At 38.9% G+C, this 14707-nt stretch overlaps 3 protein-coding genes across 5 annotated transcripts; all 3 read left to right on the plus strand.

Annotated features, from left to right (window-relative positions):
- Positions 1-2812: 2812 nt before the first annotated feature.
- On the plus strand, positions 2813-6597 carry LOC116733450 (immunoglobulin kappa light chain-like). Of its 2 annotated transcripts, none has more exons than XM_032584304.1 (5): positions 2813-2890; positions 2976-3674; positions 3756-3881; positions 5167-5210; positions 5467-6597. In XM_032584304.1, exons 1-5 carry the CDS (start codon positions 2836-2838, stop codon positions 5584-5586), a joined length of 1044 nt encoding a protein of 347 aa, XP_032440195.1. In that variant the 5' UTR covers positions 2813-2835; the 3' UTR covers positions 5587-6597. The 2 variants fall into 2 exon arrangements, with proteins under 2 accessions (XP_032440195.1, XP_032440196.1); XM_032584305.1 differs by having other exon boundaries at positions 5464-5577.
- Positions 6598-8824: 2227 nt separating this feature from the next.
- Positions 8825-10580, plus strand: LOC116733452 (uncharacterized). 2 transcript variants are annotated; one of them, XM_032584308.1, is made up of 5 exons: positions 8825-8931; positions 9005-9703; positions 9799-9927; positions 9997-10040; positions 10163-10580. In XM_032584308.1, exons 1-5 carry the CDS (start codon positions 8877-8879, stop codon positions 10268-10270), a joined length of 1035 nt encoding a protein of 344 aa, XP_032440199.1. In that variant the 5' UTR covers positions 8825-8876; the 3' UTR covers positions 10271-10580. The 2 variants fall into 2 exon arrangements, with proteins under 2 accessions (XP_032440199.1, XP_032440200.1); XM_032584309.1 differs by having other exon boundaries at positions 10027-10040.
- Positions 10581-11457: 877 nt separating this feature from the next.
- LOC116733078 (uncharacterized) lies at positions 11458-13950 on the plus strand. The gene is made up of 4 exons (XM_032583769.1): positions 11458-11464; positions 12346-13305; positions 13401-13435; positions 13531-13950. The coding sequence occupies exons 1-2, from the start codon at positions 11458-11460 to the stop codon at positions 13104-13106; spliced, it is 768 nt and encodes a 255-aa protein (XP_032439660.1). The 3' UTR covers positions 13107-13305; positions 13401-13435; positions 13531-13950.
- The last annotated feature ends 757 nt before the right edge of the window (positions 13951-14707 follow it).

Here is a 14707-nt window from a genome sequence, read left to right on the forward strand (position 1 = left end):
AGTGATCAAATTTGAGGCAATTGGTCTCTTGGTAATAAAGTGGCGTTAATCTCCGGTTGGTGACTAATATAGCAAGTTTAGCAGACTTAAAAATACAACAGCAACAAACAAACAAACAGAAAAGGAGCAGTTCTCGCTCTGGCCCTGCCTGCTAGCAGCGACCTCAGCCCCAGTGGTTCAGTTAAAGCCCCGCCGCTCCTCCGTCCTGACAGGATGTCTGTGCGGTTGTAGCTTGTTCCTGCTTTCAATAACACATCTGAGCCATCGGTTCTTGTCACGACCTGTGATTTGAGTTTTGTATTAGAAACCAGCGCAGTAGTCATGTCTCTAGTGACAGAATAAACTAAAAAAGATGACTTTGCACCACCGCTGCAGCTCGTACAGTAGGAGTTTTGGGCCACAAATTTTACTTTCTTTCCTGTGCATCTCCTTGTATTCTAGCTAATTATGCCGCTACCTTTTCTGTTCTAATTTAGTCATCTTATGACAGTTTGTTTCCATTGTTTCTGCATTACAGAAATCCACAGACTACATATCTGGACAGAACTGACCTAAATGTACTTTAGTAAAACCTCAAGCGCAGTGGAACAAGCAGCAGTCCTGTTACCACGGGGTGGTGGCCCTCTGCGCCTCTGACCCATTTTAGCCAACAGGAAAACAACTGTTGTGTGTTTGACAAATTAAGAAGAACAAAAAGGCTCTGAAATATTTTCAATTCCAAAAACAACCCGCCGCCCGAAAAAACCAAAACAGCTTTCTGCCTTTGTTCACTATGCTAAACTACTCTAATATGTAACAGTAAAATTTACTCAACCGCTCAGAAGAAATTTTTAACTTAAACTTGAAAACTTGATTATTTGTTATGCACTAACAAATAGCGTCCCTCTCTCAGCAGACATAAACTTAAAATGGTAAAAGCTGAATTACTGAGCATCTTGGCTCGGGTGTGCGTTGAATTTTCCAAATTAAAATGTAAGATTCACCATTTTTCAACAATTTCAAATGTTCAATTGAATTGCGATATGCATTGTTTTCTGGTCGTCCTATTGATACTGATTAGACTTTCCTCAAAACAGCAACAACAACAAAAAAACAGACTACAAATGTGAAAAACTGTACAAAATCTTGTGTTAGGGACTGTAAGTGTCAGCTGAGTTTTAATCTGAGCTGTTTTTGTTTGCATTTTAGTTCTTTGTTTCCACCTTATATTCATCCATCACGTACAGAGAGGAGACGTTGACGATCTCCATTACGCTGCTCTGAATCTCAAAGAGAGGCGATGAACATCACAATCAAGAAGATGAACTGGTCGGCCTCTGTGTGTACTCCAGTGTAAAGCGGAAAAAGAAATGAGAGTCCAAAAAAACATCTGAGAAATGACAATAAATCCTGATGAAACTGAAGATTGTTGGTCTTTTTTTTCCCCACTCTTAGGTTATGTTCTGAGTGAATCAGCAACATGCTTCAGGATCTCTGAACCTCACCAAAATACAGACACAGCAGAACTGCAGCGGTGTCCTAAAAATATCTTCATAATAATAGCTTACTGTACATGTATTTACCTCTGTGGTAAAGGCGGTGTGGCCTACAGTCAGGTAAGTTTCCAGTGATGGAAACAAGCTCTTGCTGAGCTAAAGCACAAGAAGGTTAGCATAAAGCCTCCAACCACAGTGACCTGTTTAAGTGTGATGTTAAAGGTAAATGAGTCTGGCCTTTGAGAAACAGTGAATTTAGCTCAGTTATTCCTAATTGATAGGAAAAATCATTTCTTGGTTGCACTTTGCTTCAAACTCACGTAGAAAGACAGCAAATATGACAAAAACTGAATCTTTTGCCAATATCAAAAATAGCATAACATGTAAGTGGCCTCTACTTGTTTGGTACTTTCTCCAGTCCAGAGGACTCCAGAATGTTGTATTCAGTCATTCATGCAATGATGCTGCTGAGCTACATTGTTGCCACAGCTGCCATACAAACGGTGCTACTGGTACCAAAGAAGGGAGGTGAAGCGTCCAAACACACTGCAACTGAAATGAAAAAAAAAACTCTCCAATTACAGGACAAACTCCTAGAGTAACCTCCTGAGCCACTATCACCCCAAAAACCTTTGAGTGGAAAACTGACATTGCCCAATCACCCATCAGCACATGAAGCATCATGATTTCAGGAAGCTTTTCTCCAGTAGGAAGAAGGAAGTTGGTCAAAGGTCAAGAGAAGACTGACTAAATGTAGGAAATGGTGAAACGAAAGGCTCAACACGAGGCATATGTTAGCATTCCAGCAGAACAATGGTCCAGACCTTTAATGGAATTATTTTTAGTAAAAGTGAATTCATGTTTGAGTGGCCCAGTCAAAGTTTATTTTCAGAATGTTTATGGGGGTAGACTTGAGTTGTTTATCCACACGTGATCTGTCTGTAAGTGATGAGAAAAACTTGTAGAAAAATGTGGCGTACCACTGAGGTCAGGAAGACATGCGGGGCGACGACACCGTCTCTTTCAATAGCCTGTTAGCGCTGACATCCAATCTCATTCGTCTCTTTAAGTTCCCTCTTCCAAAGTCAGTTTAGAAAATCCAAATACATTAAAAAATATTTAGACATCATTCACAGCTTTAGGTTCCAAACAACCAAATTTCTACAGGGTTTGTAAATTGAAAACTAAAAATACTATGACTTGTTCTGGACACTAAATGTTTTTAGCATGAATATTAACTACAGACACAGAACATGTGAGTGTTCTGACATTTATGGTGGGCCAATCGTACACAGTCTTGTCTCTTGAAAGTGGAGCAACCAAAAAGATCTTATCAGTGAAGCAAAACCCCTTAAAGAAAATGGATCTTCCAGTGTGTGCTGGCTATGCGACATGTCTGCTTTTGGGGAACCTGAGTAAGTTGTGCAACGTTTTCTGTTAGACTCTGATGCGTTTCTGCTCATCAGAAACACTTACTATTCTTAAATGTTTCCTTTCCAGTGTTTGCTGCAGGTCTGGCACCGTCATCGTCAGGTTTAGGTTTTGAAGCCGTTAATGTTGGCCGGGACGTGACTTTGAAATGCTCCTATCAGAAAAATTCTGCAATAGGCGTTTACTGGTACAAACAAAGTCCGGGACGGAAACCACAGCTGATGTCGGAATTCTTGCAACATGCTAGGAAAGGCTCTATGAAAAGTCCGTTTAACAACGATCCACGGTTTCAGCCGGATACAGGCGTCGGCAAAAACAACTTGAAGATCTCAAATGTCCAGACGTCAGACTCGGCAGTTTACTACTGTGTAAGTGGCCACTCGTTCCAGTTCGACTTCTTGGAGGGCATCACTGTCCAGGTGAAGGACTTAGCATTAAACCTCCAGACGTCAGTCTACCAGTCAGAACTCGAAACCATTCATACAGGAGATTCTGCTGTGCTGAACTGTACTGTGCACACTGGGATCTGCGATGGAGAACACAGAGTTTATTGGCTAAAAAACTCTGATGAATCTAGTCCAAGAATCATTTATGCGCAAGGGGACATGAGAAACCAGTGTGAGATGAATCCAAACAGTCAAAGTCACACCTGTGTGTACAACCTGCCACTGGAGAACCTGAACGTGTCTCACGCTGGGACCTACTACTGCGCGGTGGCCGCCTGCGGATACATCCTGTTTGGAAACGGGACCAAGCTGGACTACAAGGGTAGTAGATCGTTTAGCAAACACAACTTTGCGCGATGAGTTGAGGTGGTTGTGAGATCTCCTAACCTCTGTCTCCTTACAGAACACCTGGATTCTCCTGTCCTGCTGTACGTGTTGACAGGAACTTTGGCCTTCGTCGTTGTTCTGATGGGTCTGTTGGCGTACACATCCCACAAACTGTACAAGATGAAGAAATGCAATCGTGAAGGTGTGTCACATACTTTGTAACTTATGATACGTGTTAGACCAAAGTGATGTGGGCAGAAGACAGGGAACTGTTATTATTATTGAGCTAACAAGTAGACTTGATTGACCTTAAATAATAATAATAATAATAATAATAATAATAATAATAATAATAATAATAATAATAATAATAATAATCTGTTCTTTTTATATAATCAGTTATGTTATGGAATTCCACGATTTAGCAAGAAAACCAGAGACCACAATGCTGGTTGCTCGTGTTTAATCACTCATTTATCTACCAACAGTTCTGAGTCGACTGTAAGATCAAATACATTTTATGCCCATTAATAACTGACAATGGCTGGTTAACAGGTGCTCCATTCCCATCAGTCAGCGCTTTTGCACTTATAACAAACCATTCATGTCTTCTCTATCTTTTCTTGTCATGGTTCCTTATTTTTTTGAAGAGGACCTAATTGCTGCCAAAGCAACTATTTAATCCTTTAAAGCTTACCAATAGATTTGCAATGGTCATTTTGCTCCAGTACTTAAATGACGGTTTCATTAGACAACAAAACATGATTTAAACAGTGGATCTGAACTGCGAACTGGTATTTTTATGTTGCCTCTCGAGTGAAACGGCTTCTTCCTCCCTGAGAGGCCTTCCAGCCCAGGACCGTGCAGAACTCTTTCCACCGCAAAATATAAAACTCTCCTCTGAGCTAAAGTTGGCGTCTTCACGAGACATTTTGCTTTTGTATGCAGACGGGTTTTGGTACACCAAAACACAAAATAGTAACTGGACATCGCCATGGTGTTCATACCTGTCTGAACAGATGAGCATGACACTCTGTGGCATCTGTAAATTCAATCAATCAATCAATCAATCAATCAATCAATCAATCAATCAATCAATCAATCAGATTTGTATAGAACCTATTTGATTCACCTGATTGTGATTTTATTTTTTATTTAAATCTTGCCATGATGTCACACAACATCACAACACAGTGAAACAAAAAGAAACAAAAAAATTCTCCTAAGACTGATCTCTCATCCTCCAGACATTCAGAAAGTAGAAATAATCTTTTTTAATCCTCCCTGAGCTGCAAGGGGAAACGTTTAATCTGATGCAGTAAACCGCATTGAGAAGATAAGAATAAAAATTTAAAAAAAAAATAACCGGTTCATTAGTTTTGGTCCTCTAGACGTACGTTTATAGAAGCATTTTACCTGCTAGATAAAGTGTTTAAAATAAAAACAAGAAAAATAAAACACCTCCCCCTTTTGTTTCACTTAAACAGATCCTCCAGAGAGATCTTCAGCTGCTGCAGCTCCAAAAGCCCAAGTGAGTATTTCATCTACAAGCAAAGTCAAACAACAGACAACAAATGTGACATATATCTAGTATGCAGTGTACAATAATCTCTTCTTAGTTGTTAAATTTCTTACATAAGAATCGGCGTTTACAAAATTGCCTTGATGGTGGGGAAGGTTTCTCAACAACCGTCATGAAAAAACAAAACAAAAAGACATTCCTTTACAAAGCTTTGTGCAATTTGTCGCAAGATATGTTCTGAAAACTCCTCTTTTCTTACAAGTAGGATTCTGCGGAGGCAGGTGACCTCCACTACGCTACGGTCAGCGAGAAGAAGAACGTCATCAGCTCAAGGAGGCAGAGTGAAGCCAGCGATGTGTGTACATACTCTACTCTAAAGCAGTAGAGCCGGACGTGGCGAACATGTGGCTTTCCTTCATTTTGAAAAAAAAAAAAAAAGAGTAAATAAATGAAATCCGACATCCTCTACAGTATCAAGCAAATGCTGTCCATGTTTCTGATCAATGTGTGTTTAATAAAGAAGAAGAAAACCAACTGGTCTCAGTGTTGGGAGGTTTCAGGAAGAGAGCGTGCAACAACCTGGGCGACCTCGAAGACTGCAGAGGAGGCTCAGGGAACATTTTACTGTAAAAACAAAACCACTGACATTATGTATGGATGTAGTTCAAGTCAATATGTGCTGAGCGACCGGTGAGGTCGGCAACTCTTCATGCATGTTTAACCCCCCCTGTGCTATTCGTGGTCTCTGGCAGGAAGTCTCTGCAGTCGTTTGATGCCTTGCAGATTCAAAGTGCGACTCTGACTAAAAATACAAGAAACTCAAACCTGAGCGAAAACTAGTTTTTGATAGAAACTGAGTTAAGTTACAATATGTAATAAAGAAACATTGTAGAAGCTGTTCAACATTTCTAAAGATTTTTCAGGCTACTGTTTATTTGTAACACTGATGTAGAGAGATGTAAAAAGGTTTATAACCCCTTACATACTTCCTGTTGTTGCTGGATTTTTTTAAAATTTCAGTCGGACAAAGATGATCTGAGTAAATGCAAAAGACAATTTTTTACAATAAAAAAAAACAAACAAACAATCCTTTTGGTAAAGCTGAGTTAGGGGACTTTGTTGTGTTTGGCTACATTTTCAATTTTACCAGCCAACCTCAGGTTTGATCACTTCCTGGTCTTAAGAATAAAAAAAAAACACCCAAGTAGAAGATTTTTTTTGAACATTTTATACATTTGCTATACAGAGAAATGGATCGTGTACCGAGCAGAAGAATCTCTTCAACTTCCTGTGCGGTCTAGACTTTGTAGATTGGATCTCAATATGGTTTATGTGAAACGGATATGCATATTTATGAGCCTTTTTTTTCTTCTTCTGTCTTTGTGGTTCAAGGCAGGAAGTCTTTGCTTTGGTGCCGTCAGGTGCAGCTTCTCGTTTACTTTGTACCCAGAATAACAGAAATAAAGGACTTTGTGGTTTTGTACATCAGAGCAAATATCACATGTCATTAGTTAAAACGTAAAGCTGCCTATGTGATGGTTACAGTTTGATTCAAAAACAAAGGACTTACTGAAGATCCATTAAACCCGACATCAAACCTAAAATGGGATGGATGGAAAAAAAAAAATAATCAAGGTGTATGAAAACTTACTTTTGCTATTTATGAAGATTTTTATTTCATACGTTTGACAGTGTTCAGATCGATCCTAACCACAACACACATCAGCTGGAGTTGAGCGCCCCCTTGTGTTTGATAAAGTAACACAAGGAGGCTTATATTACTCAGCATAACACCTGCTAAGTAATATAAGGAAAATATATTTTATTTTGAAAAAGAAAAAAGAATTAGGTTATGGTTAAGGAATTTGAGCAGTTTTTGAATAAAATGAAGGTGAACTGTGTCATTTTGAGATTTTCTTTTTGTTTGATTCTGGATTTAAACACGTTTCTGAATACATGTCAGCAGCTAACAATGCTAACATGGTAAAAAGGTTACATTTTTTTGTACAAAAGCCATTAGGCTTTGGGGAATTTCATGATAAAGTTTGACTAATTTTATTTTGCGTCTAGCTGGTTACATGAAAAAAAAAAAAAAATCAAAAATTCCTCCAAAAATGACCAAAATATTTTTAGCGTCGTGTCTTCATGTGTAATCATATTATTTTATTATTATTATTTTATGTGCCTGGATCAAACATTTTCTCAAAGCAAAGTTAAAATCATTCTCAAGGCATATCTGAGAATATTTTGGTCATTTTCTGAATAATGGATTTTTTGTATATCCTATATATGTATATATTTTTTAAATGAATAATTCTTTGAACTTGACACCAGCTTGATGTTATTCCACTTGTAGATATGACTTTATGAAAATATTTTGGTAATTTATTGATAAAAATTTTATTTTGTATGAATTTATTAATTTCGGTATAAAACATTTAGTGGTTCATTCCGTTGAAGAAAAAACTTGATCTAGGGGCATGGAAATAAGAAAATATGAATTAATCTGCAGACATGACCACTTGAGAATGTATTGGTAATTTTTTATTACCAATTATGAATTTTGCTTTAAATTGTGGTTCGTTATGTTATGAAATAGTAGTTGACATGAGTATTTAAAACCAATCTGGGGGGAATCAAAGGATCACGTGAAGCCCATGTACTTCCCATGTAGTTCAAGGGTCGTACGCTACATCACCAGCCCTAACCTTTGACACAAAGCATGATGGATCCATATTTCAGAGCCTTCTGTCTGAATGTCACTGCAAAAACCAAGACTGTAAACGCTTTTCTTGTCCAGATGTTGTTAAGTCTGTGTGTAATTCTGCCTGTTTCCTTTCCTTAGCTGACATCAGTGGTTTTCTGTTGCTGTGTCCCATCTGAGTTTATATGTGCGCTGTGCATTTAAAGACGATGCTATATACTTTGTTTGCAGCAAGTTGTTACTTGACCTTCTGTTGCCTCTCTATCATCTTCTACCAATTTGCTGATTCTCCTCTTACATTTCACATCAGCTGTTGCTCACTGGAGGCTTTTGAGGGGATTTAAACCTCAGCCAACCAATGGCTGTCCAAGAAAATAACACCAGATGAGCGGTTTCTGAAATGCTCCGATGAACGTGCATTGCACCAACAACAACACTGCAGCTTAGTTGCGTCTAATCCATTGTGAGATAAGATCGTTTCCCTCGTCATAATGTTGTCGTTCTCATCTAACAAAAGGGCTGCAGCCTCAGGCGCCCTGTCTACCCAGGTCTGATGTGTTTGTTTGTTTTTTGTTCGTTGGACGGACTTAAGTAAAGTAAGGTGTGACATTTACATCTATGAAGAGGGTTATCTGGTTAGAAACAGTTTATTGCTAAAGGTTATAAGTTTACAAAATAGCTGTGCTCAGCTTCAACTCAAATTCAGTTTTGTTAAAAGTTAAAAAAAATATAGTTTTAAAAATCAGTAGAAAAATACTTACTCTCTCACCTAAAGCTGCGCAGAACTAAACTTTTTTTCGTCATTTCTCTTTCTTTTTTCTTTTCTGCATTTGAAAATTGAAATGGGAGGATCCTTTTTGAACTTCAGGTACTTGGGTTTTCAGACTGCTACTGTATGTGGCTGTGATAGAGACCATGTTCCATTTGTAGCCACTCAGCGGGGTGACAAAGTGCTTTTCATTCAATGCAGGATGACTCTTTCAGAGGCTCTTGTCTGTCTCTCATGTGTTTTCTTATGGAACAAGGGTAAGTAACGCATTAGCTATTAAACCACTTTATATCTGGTAACATTTAAATATGACTTTCTCCTTTATTTTAGCCGAGATGACTGATTTGGAGACATTTGTGGATCACAAGACAGGCTTTGTATTGGCTGATGTTGGTGGCAATGTGACTCTACAATGTTCTTTTGACAAAGAAGAGGCCAGTTATTTTTGGTACAAGCAATCCCTGGGACAGAAACCGCAGCTGATCTCCATGAGTTACAAATTAGACAAAGGAAGTACTTTTTACGGGAGGTTCACAGACGACCCACGATTCAGTCTGGAAACTGAAGTAGGGAAGAGTCGGTTAAACATTTCCAATTTGCACTCTTCAGACACAGGAACATACCTCTGCGCCAGCAGCCTTTCAGTCCTGCTCAAGTTTGTGAAGGGTGTTACAGTTGTTGTGAAAGATTCAGCGGTGGGAGGCGAAGCTTTGGTCCGCCAGGCGGCATCTGAAACCGCATGGCCAGGGGACTCCCTGACTCTGAACTGCACGGTCCAGACTGGGAGCTGCCGGGGAGAACGCAGAGTTTACTGGTTCAGAAAGTCCTCAAAATATGATCCAGGACTCGTTTATGCCTGTGGAGCCACGGCGGACCAATGTCTAACAAGTCCCGACACGCAGACTCACACCTGTCTGTATAAACTGCCAATGGAGAACATTAAAAAGTCTCACGTTGGGACTTATTACTGCGCTGTTGCCTCCTGTGGACGGATAGCGTTTGGAAAGGGGACGAAATTGGAATTGGAAAGTGAGTTGTTTCACTGAATAATTGCTTTTGTTCATTTTGCTTGTTTGGAGAAGAGAGAAGCTAAAACTTTGGGGTTTTGATGCTTGGATCTGCAGGTGAGGCGGTATCGCTGGGGTATTTGGCGTATTTCTTATGTGCAGCTGTGATTTTCACCATCGTCCTAAATGTTTTGCTGGCCATCAAACTGTACAAGGAACACAACAAAGACAGCTGCCAAACCTCAGGTAACTGCTGGTTTTGTATTCGGGTTATCCACATTTCCTCATTTTAAAAAATGTCTCCGTCTTTCACAGTATTTCAAGGAAAGTCTTTGTTTTGTCCAGCTGCAGATGGAGAGGTAAATACAACTGAATGTGTTTAGTGAATACCAAAAATGCACGTCTCTTCAACATGTCCTGATCAGATAACTATGTTTTGAAGGAAAATTTGTTCATAATCTCTGATGTGTCCTGTTATTAGGAAGACGGTCTCCATTACGCTGCTGTTAACGTGAACCAGCCCACCCGATCAAGAGGACAGAAGAAAAGTCAAGAGACCGAGTGTGTTTACTCCTCTATGAAACAGTAGATTGAGCAGATTTTTGTCTTAAATGTGTTTCAGTTGGCAGGTTTGGAGTTTAAATGATTATGTATAAAGAAACTGAGTTTGACGCCCCTGACCTATTTCATCCCAAACTTTACATTCCTGGCTGATGTCTTGAAATGTCGCTTCAGTGTTTCCACGTATTGTGGGAAACGCACCAGTTCTTCCAGCTGGAAAACACCAACATACTGGGATTCTGTCACACTCGTCCTTTAACGTTGGGACAATACTGTGAGATTTGAAAGCTTCTCTCGTTTTACTCACAAATAAAGCAATTGTCGTTTGAGTAAACAAATCAGTTGTTGTTTGGAGCATGTTTCGAAAGGTAATGGCCGTTAACTGTGTTTGCAAACTTTAATCTGTCTCTCTTGTTCTGCTTTCAAGTGATAGTTTCTTCCTCTGTGAGCCGCCTGTTAGCCCACAGACCTCATAGATAATGATACTACTTTTACCAATTTCAGCTGACATCTTCACAAGATCTTTTGCTTTTTTTTTTTTCTTGTTGTGTTGGTTTTCATACTCACAAATTGTACAAAAACACATTTCTCCACGTCCTTCCTGAAGTGTGCAGCGGTTGGCTCTTGCTGCTAAAACAAATTAACGTGGTATGATGATCATCCCAGTTGATAACAAGCTTTGCAGAGCCTGTTAAAAATATAGCAAAGCAACATTCTGTAAATATTTCTACTAACAGAGATATTTATAAGTAGAAATATTATTTTATTCATTAGCAAGTAAGTGAAGATGCGCTTACCAAATTTGGAAAATATCTCAAAGGACACTTTACCATTATTTAAATACAGTATATGTTAAAAATATATACAAGTTATCTTATCCTGTATAAGTATAAAACAAAAATATTGTAAATATTGTAATTACATCACTGATGCCAGCCTTACATGCACCATCTGACAATTTAATCTAAAATATTTTATTTAGACATTTTTGCTGAATCTAGGAACTTTATATTGTTCTCTTATATATATATATATATATATATATATATATATATATATATATATATATATATATATATGTATATATATATATATATATATAGTTCAAATATTTGCTTATGTTCACCCATCAGGAACAGGTTCAATAGTTAGAACTCTTTTGCTTTTAAGGCTTTCCATATAGTTACTGATTTTAGGCTAACAACTTCAGGAACTATGTCAGGTAAGTTTGGATGAAGATCCATTGTTTCCTTGTTAATAAAACAAGTGACTAATAAAACACAGTGTGAAATTGATCCAAAATACACGAGTAAATCACCTCCAAAAGGATTCATCAAGTGTAAAATCAGCTTCTTCCTTAGCAATCTCAGTTCCCTGAGCTAAATAAATCCAATGTAAACTCAGTGGGACGACCAGAAAAGGGAGTCGCATGACAGAGAACTCTCTTAGCTTGGATGATTTAGAGAAACTATGCAAATAGGATTGGTTAAAGATCTGCTTTTATGTCTGCCCCAAACTTTGTTAAACGGTTCACAAAGTCTAAGTGCTGTCCAAATGACTTTGTGACAACGCTACTGTCAGAAATAAAGATTACTCCTTTTTAAGACTTTCCAAAAACTATGTTATGGGACCTACAGACGTGGAGTGGTTCTACAAATATATATCTATGTATGCGTGCGAAACAGATTTTTAAGCAAAATAAAACACAGAAGCATCTCATGATGTGGAAGTCAAATAAATCTAATAAACATTTGTTACGCAGGGCCCATAGTTTAGTGACTTTCCCTGACACTGATGTTGATCTTCATCTCAGTGAGAACTTTTACATGACTTTCATGACTTCTGACTTAACCAATTCTGTCATCACATCTTCCTGTCTGCTGCCCAGCGTTAACACCAGGAAGGCGTACTGACTCCCTCCTCATTTCTGATTGGCTGGTAGCATCCAGCTCACTCATGAGAAAGTAGAACATGTTGAGAGATTGTATCAGTCCAGCGCAGCCATTTAAACATAATGACTACTCTGAAGATTTTCTATCTGTTCTTGGCAACAGTTGGTATGTAATTAAATGTTTTTCATGGATTTTTAGAATATTTAATAAGTTTGCAGCTGTAACAAATGGCCACTTTTGATTTTCTCCTCAAATCTCTCTTTAGCTCCTTCGGCAGCTTTGGCGCCGTCGTCCCCTTTGGACTTTAAATCCGTTCGCGTTGGCCAGAACGTGACCTTGAAATGTTTCTACCAAGGCAGTAATGGACCAATCTTTTACTGGTACAAGAAAAGCATGGGGGGAAAAGCCCAGCTCATGTCTGAGTTCTACAAACACAAACAAAACGGCTCTCTTCACAGCGACCTGATCACCGGCGATCCACGATTCAAACTGGAACCCGGCAGCGGCGAATTCCACCTGAAGATACTGAATGCGCAAGTGTCGGACTCGGCCACTTACTACTGTGTCAGCCTGTTTTCTCACGCGTTTGACTTCTTGGAGGGCATCGCTGTCCATGTGGAAGGCCCGGGCTTGAAAACCGAAGGCCTGTCGGAGTCGGAGAACGCCCGGCCGGGCGGCTCTGCGACGACACACTGCACGTTACGAAATGGGACCTACGATGGAGAGCACGGCTTTTACTGGTTCAAAGGCTCTGAAGACTCTTTCCTGAAACTAATTTACACCCACAAAAGCAGCGACAATATGAGTGACAAGAAAGCAAACACAAAAACACACAGCTGTGTGTACGTCCTGCCTGTGGATGCGTCTCAAGCTGTGGACTACTACTGCGCCGTTGCCTCATGCGGACAGATACTGCTCGGAAACACAACTAACCCGGACTTAACATGTGAGTACCGATATCACAGTTTCTAAATTAAACCTGTAAAATCGTTTCAATTTGTCCTTTCAAAATAAAAGACAAATAAGAACTCTATCTGTATCGTCTCCTTCTATGCAGACGACTCAGTTACCATTTTTCTGAGTGCAGCCTGTGCGTTCACCTCTGCCCTCAGTCTTTTACTGGCTTTGTCGGTGTGCAAAATCACTAAGAAGACAAAATGCATATCTTCAGGTAACACAATATTCAAATGTTTTTGATTTTACTTTTTTTTAAATTATAAATAATTGAAGTTGTCATTAAACAAATATTTCCTTTGTCACAAGCAGAGTCCCAACCAAAGCACCCGTCAGCACATGTGAAGGTGAATTAACCTTTAGCATTTAAGCTTCGTCCAGTCACAGTTTTCCTGCGTGTTGCAACAACTATAAACACCTTTTTTTCTTTTTTTTTGAAAAGAGCTATCACACTGCAGTAGCCGTGGCGACCGACAGCTCGATGAGACAGAAGGACGGAGTCTGGAGTGAATGTGTTTACTACAGATATTAGAAGGTAGACATTTTGGTATTTGTGCCTCTGAAGACGTAACACTGAGTTTGTAGAAGAGGTCTGAGGTTTTCGTTTTGCTATTCCTTTAATACTATTATCGGCACCTGAAGCTCATCGGTTACAGAATTAACTCCTGCCTCTTGAGATGTGCAGAAACCTTTAATTTAGGGCTGAAAAGATTTTGGTGTACTGATCTAACAACCCGACTTGAGAACATTTGGTTCTTTTATGCAATTGATATCTGTATTTTAACTGTATTCTTTTAATGCAATGCCTTTACGCTTATCTGGGTTTTTTTCATGTGTTACCCTGGACGTCCTGGAAAGCATTTTGAAAGTGATTTCTGTTTGAATGATGCTGCATAAATAAACTTGCCTTTCCTTCCTGAGTTTTCCTAGCAATGTTTGTTTTTGCCAATCGTTTTTATTGATCCCATTTGAAAAAGTGACGTGAAAACCGAATGTGGAAGTGGAACGAGAGGACGGCTGGTATCATAGTGTGAGAAGGGAAAGGTTTCTTTCTTTACTGGATAATTATCACAATAGATCCATTCAACTAAAGCATAAGCTACAAATTATGACTGATGATTGTTTTTCTGAGAGAGAAAATCTCTTCCCTGTGCTTTCAGTTGTCATGGAAATAGAGCCTTTTGTGCTTTTTTCTACACTGTTGAATGAGTCAGCAATTATTTATGTATGACCCTGAATAGGTATACATAGAGTTACTGGCTTCTTTTTAGTTATTAATGCTATTAATTGAGAGTAAATAACAGAACACATAACAAAGAAAACACTGATTCCGTTTTAATGAGTTCCTTGTAGTTTCATTGAAACTATGGATCAATGATCAGTATGGATCAATAATCAATAAGCGCTAGCAAACAAATTATTTTGAGATTTGGCACAGAAAACTCTGGAGTCAGCCATAAACCCTATCAAGAGATCAATAGACCTGTGATTAGAAGCATGTGATGTTTTTTTTAAACACTTAAAAATCTCTGTTTCCAAATTAACCAAAAATCCAAAGTGTCGCCTAATCTGCCAAGTACATCAGTCAAACACCAAGAGTCGAGGCATTTTCTCTACGC

The sequence above is a fragment of the Xiphophorus hellerii genome, chromosome 14 (genome assembly GCF_003331165.1).
Source record: "Xiphophorus hellerii strain 12219 chromosome 14, Xiphophorus_hellerii-4.1, whole genome shotgun sequence".
NCBI classification, from domain to species: Eukaryota; Metazoa; Chordata; class Actinopteri; order Cyprinodontiformes; family Poeciliidae; genus Xiphophorus; species Xiphophorus hellerii.

What these genes read in the sequence shown, in the direction of transcription:
- LOC116733452 (XM_032584308.1), top strand. Translation starts at nt 8,877, where the DNA reads ATGACTCTTTCAGAGGCTCTTGTCTGTCTCTCATGTGTTTTCTTATGG. An exon ending in GACGAAATTGGAATTGGAAA is followed by an intron (nt 9,704 to 9,798) that starts GTGAGTTGTTTC and finishes TTGGATCTGCAG; the next exon opens with GTGAGGCGGTATCGCTGGGG. An exon ending in GTCCAGCTGCAGATGGAGAG is followed by an intron (nt 10,041 to 10,162) that starts GTAAATACAACT and finishes TCCTGTTATTAG; the next exon opens with GAAGACGGTCTCCATTACGC.
- LOC116733450 (XM_032584304.1), top strand. Translation starts at nt 2,836, where the DNA reads ATGGATCTTCCAGTGTGTGCTGGCTATGCGACATGTCTGCTTTTGGGG. An exon ending in TCTGCTTTTGGGGAACCTGA is followed by an intron (nt 2,891 to 2,975) that starts GTAAGTTGTGCA and finishes TTTCCTTTCCAG; the next exon opens with TGTTTGCTGCAGGTCTGGCA. An exon ending in CTGCAGCTCCAAAAGCCCAA is followed by an intron (nt 5,211 to 5,466) that starts GTGAGTATTTCA and finishes TCTTACAAGTAG; the next exon opens with GATTCTGCGGAGGCAGGTGA.